Source organism: Triticum dicoccoides, chromosome 3A, assembly GCF_002162155.2.
Source record: "Triticum dicoccoides isolate Atlit2015 ecotype Zavitan chromosome 3A, WEW_v2.0, whole genome shotgun sequence".
NCBI lineage: Eukaryota > Viridiplantae > Streptophyta > Magnoliopsida > Poales > Poaceae > Triticum > Triticum dicoccoides.
This window is the reverse complement of record NC_041384.1, coordinates 648,316,115-648,325,940: the sequence shown is the minus strand read 5'-3', so window position 1 is coordinate 648,325,940 and position 9,826 is coordinate 648,316,115. Positions and strand designations below refer to the sequence as shown.

At 41.9% G+C, this 9,826-nt stretch overlaps 1 protein-coding gene across 2 annotated transcripts; it reads right to left on the bottom strand.

Moving 5' to 3' along the window:
* Positions 1–505: 505 nt before the first annotated feature.
* LOC119272515 lies at positions 506–9,446 on the bottom strand. 2 transcript variants are annotated; one of them, XM_037553984.1, is made up of 12 exons: positions 9,108–9,446; positions 6,059–6,148; positions 5,906–5,980; positions 5,660–5,758; positions 5,494–5,590; positions 5,361–5,414; positions 5,149–5,276; positions 4,305–4,383; positions 2,700–2,997; positions 2,078–2,565; positions 1,325–1,437; positions 506–1,229 (listed from the first exon to the last, which is right to left on the bottom strand). In XM_037553984.1, exons 5-12 carry the CDS (start codon positions 5,570–5,572, stop codon positions 570–572), a joined length of 1,899 nt encoding a protein of 632 aa, XP_037409881.1. In that variant the 5' UTR covers positions 5,573–5,590; positions 5,660–5,758; positions 5,906–5,980; positions 6,059–6,148; positions 9,108–9,446; the 3' UTR covers positions 506–569. The 2 variants fall into 2 exon arrangements, with proteins under 2 accessions (XP_037409881.1, XP_037409880.1); XM_037553983.1 differs by lacking the exon at positions 9,108–9,446 and adding an exon at positions 6,402–6,846.
* Between the last annotated feature and the right edge of the window lie 380 nt (positions 9,447–9,826).

Below are 9,826 nucleotides of genomic sequence, written 5' to 3'. Positions count from 1 at the left end.
GTACCAGTTCTGTGACGACCGTCCACCTGCGAGCTCGCCGGACATGGGCGCCATGATGGAGCAATAGAGACGACCAGCATCGGCGGCCGGCTGGACAATACAATTTGGAAGGGGATTAATTTCTTTTGGAAGGGAATTAATGATACGCCGGTCGCTTGGAGCCGCCGCCGGGAGCACAGGGAGCCCTCTGCTGACCAATGCGCTCCCCGCCGGCAATCCGCCCGCCTAGCCCGGACGAGCTCAGATCCGGCAGGGCCCGCAAGAAGTAATTGCCGTCAGCCCGTTTCTCACCAACTCCATGAGGTCGCCGGTGAACTTCTCGTCGTCGTCACGACAACCAGCGAGGGTGATTCACACCAGAAACAAGAAGCAGGAAGAGCCGGTACGAGTATGACGAGGGGAAGAGGGGGGTTGCTTGCTTGGAGATTCACGCTTCCACTGTCGTTCGGTGGGTAGGGTCGTTCGGTAGGAAGCATGCGACCCGGTCGCATAAGATTTTCTTCCATGTACATGCCCCTGTCGCTTGGAAAATCCTGTTGTGGGTCTCTATTGCCTATTGGCCGGCGGTGTCAATTGGTGGTGGAACTGGCTCCGTCCTCGCAATTGCCGCCGCCGCTCTGTAGCCCTAAGTCGAACATTCCCTGCAACACCGGCTGGTGGTGCACGCCTCCGTCAGCAAAGAGCAGCCTAGCGGGGGAGCCGAGGCGGCGGCTCGCCAGGTCGAAGTTGTCGGCGAACCGATTGCTGTGCGGCGACTCGCTCTTGGTGCAGAACATGGAGTACTGGTGGAGACCCGGCGGTGCGGCGCCGATGCAAGAAGTAGTGTTGGGCTTCGTTGCCGTCAATGCGGACGATGGTGTCGCTGTCGCCGCGGGTTCTCCGGCGGAGGCCTTGGACTTGGCGCAACGCTTGGCGCTTCGTTTGGCGCTGCGCTTGGCGTGGCAGCTGGGGACGTTGCGGAGCGCGCCGCCGCGGGTCCAATAGCGGCGGCATGCTTGGCAGAAGTGACGGGGCTGGGTGAGGGAGTAGTTGTTGAAGTAGCAGAACTTGGTGTTGGTGGAGTCGCAGCGCGGGCACTTGAGCCCCGGCTCCGGCTGCGGCACCCGTGCCTGCTCCGACGACGGCGGCGGGGCTGGGAATAATAACACGCCGCTCCCGCTCTGTACTATGCTGTCATGGTCCTCCACCTTCGACGCCACCAAGACATTTCTCTCCGGCGACGACTGATCCTACAGCGCCGACGACACCATCCCAAACTTCATCTTAGTATAAAACGGTTATGAGAAATGTATATATACCAAAGTGGGATAGAGCCAGTAATTACCGACGACGCGCGTTCCCTGGCATCGCACTGCAGCGCCCCGCAGACTTGTTTGGGCAATTCCATTCTTACTCTGAGCAACGCTTCGGGAGATGTGATCCGATGGTGACTTGATTCTACAAAGGTATAGATAAATAAAATAATGCTATGTCAATTGGAGTAGAGTACAAAATAAGGTGCAACTGCTTGCCATTGGCAAGGATTTACTGATCACGTGGACATGCCCAGCTCACCCAAAAAATTCAAACTAGAGAGAAAGAGATGGATAAGGAACTCTTTGGGTCAATCAAACTCCTCACTTACTGTAAGTGCTTTTATATTTGAAATGCTAAGAAACGACAGTCACACGTTTGTAGCAGGTCCAATTACTCAAGGATTGAAGAGTTTCAGACAAACATGATTTATGAAAAGTGGCACAACATCAACTTGAATACTAGTCGTCTGCAAAGTACCCCAGTTTATTACTTATTTTGGGACGGAGGGAGTAGTATTTATTTACTTTTTTTAGAAGTGTACATTAGGATTTAGAAAAATAAAACTGAAAAATAAAATACACGCATAAATCTTCATGTAATATCAATGTCATAGGATTTAGGTGTGCAATACTTAGAGCATATCTAGATGTGCTTTAGCAAAACCGTTTTATTAAATATCTTAATTCCTGGTCTAAAATGTTACTTACTACATTATTTTATGAAAAAGATAGTATAAGGACTGCAATGTCCAACGAGAGAAGATTAACCGAAAAAACTGTACCTTCCCCTTGACGAACTCTCACGAGAAATGGGCTAGTGATTCCTTGTTGAACACTCTCTTCTCGTACGTTTTTAATCTCAACACCCATCTTGAACTTTCCTGTTCTGGCATGGAAGGAGGAAATCTGGAAACTGACATTACCAAGGGCTGCCTCTCCATCAGTCAGTGCCAAGACACGGTCACCTCCCAGGGCTGGTGGTTCTTCTAAGGATTGTGAATGCACTAGGCAGGCACTGAACTCCTCTGATGTCCAATAATCTTGACCTTCGACATTGAAATCGCCATGAAGTAGTACGACCTCCACAGAAGCTGAAGACAGCGGACCAGATGTGACTACCCGATTATTCTCATCATACAAAGCTACCTTTAACAGACTCCCATCCCCTGATTTGATTTGTTCCTGGGTGTAGTAGTCATTGCAAACCCTATTGACAAACCGCAGTTGATATTTGGCATTCCTTTGCTTCTTAACTGGTGGCCTGAAAATGCTATAGGCACATGAATACCAGTTAGTAAGATGGTTGTCATGATTGACCACCGGCCAATGTGATCCTCTCAATTTCCAACAGAAGCAATGGAAACTTCTAAATAAAGAGAGAAAGTCTTGGATTAGCCAACGTACTCAGCGTTTGAATCATATGGCTCAATGGGACGAATGAGAACGCCTCTCCTCTGAGGAGTTTGCGTGGCTCGACTCGTAACACCAGTAATCATCTTCAAAACAGAATCACCTGATGAAGTACTGGCCAGTAATTTATGGGCTTTATCCATGAGGCTTGTACTGGGTAAACTTTCTCCATAAAACCTTGACTGTGTGCTATGCAGCGGCATGAGCTCGTCAAGAAAGTTCCAGTGTTCCTTGGGCTCCATATGAGGTTTATCCCATTGAAGTAGTACTTGACCACATCTAAATGACCCATCTACAGGACAGTCACACAACATAGCCACAGCTTAGCTTGGCACAAGCCCTTTGGTCAAATGCAGTTTGGCTCTAACAAGATTTTCCACAACTATGATTATCTTTTATTGTGTACCACATGAATTTTGGAAAACATATCGAGACAAAAAAAATTAAATTGAAGGGGAGCCTTGGCGCAGTGGTAAAGCTGCTGCCTTGTGACCATGAGGTCATGGGTTCAAGTCCTGGAAACAGCCTCTTACAGAAATGTAGGGAAAGGCTGCGTACTATAGACCCAAAGTGGTCGGACCCTTCCCTGGACCCTGCGCAAGCGGGAGCTACATGCACCAGGTTGCCCTTATATCGAGACAAAAAAAATTAAGGTTTGAACATATTTTTAGTTTTGTGTCCAAACACCACCTATCAATTTATAGGTACAACAGTTCAATAATTGAGTCACCGACATGCACAACAAACAGTTTTTGAAACAGAGACACGACAAATAATGGCCCAGATAACCTCTTCTTCTATTCATTTTGCCATTTTTCTTGCCCCTGTATTCATGTACCACATGCCCATACAGCCCCTTTCTGCTGAAACAGAGTTGGGTGAAGAAAAAAAGATAACTGACATGTGTCCCCGTCATGTTAACCTAGTGGAATTTACTTGGGAATCAGTGAGTGAAGGTAATAGCGAGAATGAATATGTACAGCCAGGGGGCAATTTTAGGAACTGAGTAAAGTACTCCCCCGTCCCAAAATAAGTGACTCAACTTTGTACTAGTTTTAGGGAGTATAAGGGTAAACATATTCTATGCAAATTAAGAAATATGAAAGGAGGAGGCAAGAGGGACCATGTTAAAATTAGGGAAAATTTTGTTTTTGCCACTCTAGATTTTGCCAATTTTCCTTATGCCACTCTAGATTTTGACATTTCACTTTTGCCACTCTTAGCTTTTGACAATTATCACAATTGCCATTTTGTGGCAAAATCAAAATAATTTTATTTCATTTTTGCCAGTCTTAGCTTTTGACAATTATCACAATTGCCACTCTAAATTTTTTGCTTTTGCCATGAGAATGGCAATTGTGATAATTGTCAAAAGCTAAGAGTGGCAAAAGTGAAATGTCAAAATCTAGAGTGGCAAAAACAAAATTTTCCCTTAAAATTAGGCATAAAACAAACATATTAATGTTTTGATGAATTGTAATAATTATTCTGTACTCATCAAGTAGATAAGTCCAAAATTATGAAGGTGACACATGCAAATGCTATCAGAATGATTATTAAGTTTAAGACAAACAATATTTGCCTCTAATTTGAACTTACAAGTCTCTTGAATTTGTGTCGGGACAATTAAAGGATGTACATCTTCCACAGATATCTCCCCTTCAGGGATGGAAGTCCACTGAATAAAGTAAACAAATTATGTCAAAAGAGAATTTACAATCCCTATGATATAAAGTAAAGCACTTACAGAATTCATTAAAATGTCACATTTTTATATACTTATTATTTTTAGTTTTTTGCGAGGGGAATCTTTATATACTTATTGCTCTCTGAGTAATTGCATTAGATATAATCATCCTAATACCCACGACAAGTGAAACTGCTAACGGAAACACTTAGACACAATCACACAAGGTAATGTAGCAAAACAAACCCAAAATTCAAAACCATTTCATGTGTTTGGTAACACCATAGCATACTGTAGAAAAGTTTGGGCATAATGGTCTGCTATCCCTTAGGATCACACACCCTTTACAGATACAGAAACAATGGTAACTGAACTAGTGGACTCTAATACATACTCCTTCTGTCTCAAAATTCTTGTCTTAGATTAGTCTAGATATGGATGTATCTGATACCAAAACATGACTTGATACATCCGTATTTAGACAAATCTAAGACAAGAATTTTGGGACGGAGGGAGTATTTCTGTAACTTTTGTTAGACTACAAACCTGGAGTTAGTGACGGAGACAGGCTTGGGGAAGCTATGTCTATAGCCCTAGGCCTAGTAAAAACAACCCTTGTAATTCCTTCTTATAAAGTATAGAAAAGCACTAGAGTGCATCACTCAACCTAACTTAGCCCTAGGTGTAATACGGTGCTAGCTTTGCCTGGAGTCTTATTGTACAAATTAGTAACTCCTCAATGCATATCACAGTTACCTGGCGAATATCATTCAATGTCGTGTATGCTGAAAGGTTCGGAAATGCAAGTTGAGAACTTGCATTAGAGAAACTAGTGTACTGATCTTGTCCACGAGCAAGTAAGGGTTGATAGACTGGACAATATCCTGGAGGTGCATACAAAGTATTATATCATCTGCAATCATTCATTCATTTTGGTGGTAGAGGAGGCTTGAAGCACTAACTATTACCTGCTGCCTGCGATGGATTTTGAATGCTTGTTTGTTGCATATTGTAGTCTTGACCTGTTGGCGAGCCGAAACTCAATCACTTTCATTTACTTTGGAAACAGAGAAATAGACAATACCTTATACTAGCATTTACCATTTTGCATTATGCATGTGTGCATTGGTTGGCTGCCACAAAATTTGCATTGGGATTTGTTGCGAAAATTGTTGACCATTGCCGTTTAGGGCTTGCCCTGAAAAAAAATAACATTTGTATTAACTAACGTAAACAAGATAAAGAAGACTGAGGCAGAAGGCTTCACCATTTCCCTCAACCATCTGTGGCACAATAGCTGGTGGATAACTCAGTCGATTATCCTCTGCAGTGTCATCAGTCAGAAATTCTGTATGCTTTCCATGGTCTGTGAAGTTTGGATTCAATAGAAGTAAATAAAATGGAAATTACACTACCGAATTCTTGCACATGAGGATAGCGGAGGCTTATCATCTGCAATCATTTTCTTTTACTCGTTTAGTGGTAACGGAGGCTTCAAGCACTAACTTGTTACCTGATTTCTGCAATACGTCTTGAATGGCAGGTGGTGGAAGACTATGTTGCTCGTCTGGAGTAAAAGGACTTTGGCCTGTTGGTGATCCATAAACGAGTCAGTTGATATAAACAGAGAAATAGAGAAAGAAAAACGATAGTTACAAGCCTTCACCATGTTGTGTTGTGTGGGTGCTGGTTGTCTGTGCCAAGTTTCGCGCTGGAACTGGAGAAGGCTTTTTACCCTTTTTCTTAGACCCTGGCTCTGGAAAAAAAATTCCCTTCAACTAGCGTAAACAAGATAGAGGAATACAATGACAGAACGTTTCACCATTCCCTCAATCAAAGTTGTGATCACTTTGAGGCAACAAAGTAACAAAAGGAAATTGTGGTAGTATCAAACTTGCTCCTATTTATGAGAGTAGATCATGTAACATATCACATAGAAAATGTTGATCATGTTTTAATTAATACTGAGATTAAAGTAACTGGTAGAATATTCAAAAAAAAACCATTACTTTTTGTCTTGCCTTCTTGCACTTTGAAAGGATTCGATACTCCTTCAAGAACTCTTACTTCTGTAGGCACTGCAATCATTACTCCAAGCTTAACTTCCCTTTGTTGCGAATTATCCATAATAATGGCACCTTCATGATCACAACACCCATCACTCAGATCAAATGTATCATTTTTCACTAGCCTTGTGATTCCTTTTCGTGGTTTTATTATGCTTTCCTCAAAATCCTCTTTAGACCAAGAATCTCGCTTCGGTTCGTTGAACCATCCTTCAATGACAACTAGGTCAACTTTTGCTGAAGCAAGAAGGTGGTCAGGTGCGATTCGATTGCCGCCATCATACATGGCAACTTTTATGTGACCTCCGCCGTCCTCGGTCTCTATAGTTTCCTTTTTGTAAATTGTTCTGCTCACATTATTTTCAATTACTAGTCGAAATCTTGTTGATTGGCTTACTTGCAATCTGACAAACACATATCAGAAGATAAGTTAAATTCTAAAAGAGGAGAGCAACAATGAAATGTTCTTATTTTATAAGACACATAAGAAAAAACTTATCTCGTGAACTATGTTTTCTCTTTATACGTCACTAGATAAGTGTGTAGCTTAGGCCCATCTTACTTGCAACACTCGTTATTTGGATGCCTATTTCAGTTCTGACATGTCATCCTTCCTAAAGTGGGTGGTAGTGGCACCATCTTAGTAGTTTAGACTACGTCATTAGATAATTAGACTAAAGAAGCTTCGAATTGATTGAGAAAGAACTGGAACACAAATAAGAGAATTTGGTTCAAAAATTCAAATTATACTATGTTGTCTACATAATCAGTACTAGACCCTAGATTGTATAACATGAACGATTGTGTGAATTTCCATGAATTGCTCAACAAAACTTAGTACACTTCTATAATTTGGTCCAACAAGTATGATATAAGAAAGTACAAATTATACTTGTTTATTTAGATTGTTTGTATCACTTGCAATATCACACCTAAATTAGTACACTTCTAACGAAAGTGCTACTGTATCAACATGTATGGTAGGGCGGAGCCATAATTTTTGTGGAGTCTGGGCGAGTTTGAGTCTAATTGTCTATCTGAAGATGAATACCGTCCCTCAAAAAAAATTACCGGATGTTCAGATACACAACATATAAAATAGCATCAAGCTCCCAAACCAACAATGCACATATAAATAATGTAGTAAAAGTATAAACACGATAGCCCTGTAAATGTAATTATAAAATGAACTAATAGATAACATATCAATGTTCGGCTTCATACACCGAAATCCCTCATCTATGAAATTTAATGCTTTAAATTTTGAAGGTAGCATCTACTTAGAACAAACCCTCAAACCAAAGACTAAGCTCATGAAGGCGTGATCTTCCCCAATGGCCAATCCCCCCTGCCCCAACCTCAAAATTTAAATCCTAAGCCTATCTATTCTAAATCAAAACTTACCTAATCAGAAAGGATGGGACAAGTGGTCCGATCCTGGGGATGGATCCGCACCGCCCGTCATCGGCCGAGTGCGGTATCGCGAAGCTCTATTTTTGTTGACATCTTGGGACATGTCTGCACCAAGATTTTCATGGGATCAACACATGTGGAGAATACCGTGGCATGATTGGAGGACCTGCAAGTGGCGAAGGTGGGTTTGGATGGGATTAAGACTTTGCTTCACAGGCAGTTGTTCAGACTTGGCTTGCAGGGTATGTTCCTATCCAGACCGGACATGAGTTCTTGTGAGCCTGGTGGTACGTGATTTGTAGTAGTAGTCTCTGTGAGTGGGGCCATTAGCATTGGATGACTTCTTTGTTGGTGGTGCTTCTTTGAGTATCGAGTCATGATTTTCAGAGTGAAAACCCAAGGTCTGGCCATTATTGATTGTGTATGGCAGTGGTCTTGTTGAATGCATTGTTTTGGGAACACGGTCTTTCTCTAGGGTGAAAACCTACAATCTTTGATTGGGCAACGACAACATTTGTGCATTGTTTCCTTCCTGAAAACGTTTTTGAAGAACCTTCTTTATAGTCCGGATGCTGTTTTTGATAGTGGTTAGAGTGCTGCTACTGCGGGTGCGGGTGAGTGCGGTGCGTGGATGGTAGCCCCAGCTCGCCGCCGCCGGTCCGTCTGCACGATGAGTGAGAAACGAACAAGTTCCAAATTCTGACTGCTCGTGTTGTTTAATATAAAGTTGGGTCATCTATTTTGGAACGGAGGGAGTAATAGTTTTGGAAGTAAAATGTGATGTGGCTGCTAAACTCGGGATGCTTGGTACGCCAAGTTAATTAGACCACTACTCACTGGTTAGTTACCCCATTATTTTACTAAGGAAAGCCTACTAGAGTATGCCCGGGTAAATCGTCAAACAAGATTTGCCCATTGTTTATTATACGTACGTCCACTGTCAAGTAGAGCCCAGGGTCGCCGGCCGCTGGCTCCGCCCTAGATAAATGTCCTGATATTTGGTAAATCTAAAATCGTAAACATATCACTGGAAGAAGTTCAGTGCAGGTTTTTTTCTTAGAATTTAAAATTGGCCCAATCTTCCAGTTCTATAAATGGGGCCTGTTTACCATCCACATTTCAAATACTATCTCACACCTATGCTATGATGATAACGACTGATGTAATAGAGTCCACATCTCGACGACACACCCTTCTAAGTATCCTAGTCAAACCATAGCTAAAGAAACTCCTCACCTCTGAGATGGAGATTTATCGTAATGATTTACTTCAGCACGCCCTTCTTTTCGCATCTCTTGGATTTTTGAATTGAGCTCTTCATGAGATTCCTTCAGTATTCTGAAATATTCTTTGAGTATTGTGAAATCTTCCTTGAGTATTCTGATATCTTCCTTATGTTTGTTCTTATCTTTTTCCCTCTTTTGCTTAAGCTTTATAATTTTTCTTTTGAACTTTTCCTCCGTGGCCACTTTAGCCTGTAAAGGAAACAAACTGAAAATAGGCACAGTCTATAATAAAAAATTGCTGAAAGTTCCATTAAGTCCATGCTGCTTAGTCAATTATAGAGAAAGTGAGTAAAGAAAATATTGAGACAGGAACAAAAAGAGACACCCCTTAGCTATTCTGATTCCTAATAAGCATTCCTGAATTTTTGGTTTTTCTTTTTTAAAAGGAGGATAACCCCCGGCCTCTGCATCAATTGATGCATGCAGCCATATTATTAAAAAAAATGTGATAAGGTCTTAGGGTTTAAAGAAGCTCATAATCTGAGCAAAAAGGTCGAAAAAATAAATTTGAAAAGTGCCACATCCGGCCATTAAAAACAGACTACGATGCCTATACACCTAGTCTATTATTAGTTTGCCATGCAAATCGGCTAAAGATAACCCGTATTACTGTCTCCCAGCGGTTGCACCCAATAACCAAAAACTCCCGAAGTCCTGAACTTCTGGTAT

Coding starts and splice junctions, on each gene's coding strand:
- LOC119272515 (XM_037553984.1), bottom strand. CDS start 5,572: ATGGTCAACAATTTTCGCAACAAATCCCAATGCAAATTTTGTGGCAGC. Junction 5,277..5,360: donor AAATCCATCGCAGGCAGCAG/GTAATAGTTAGT, acceptor ATGCACCTCCAG/GATATTGTCCAGTCTATCAA. Junction 4,384..5,148: donor CATTGAATGATATTCGCCAG/GTAACTGTGATA, acceptor TACTTTATTCAG/TGGACTTCCATCCCTGAAGG.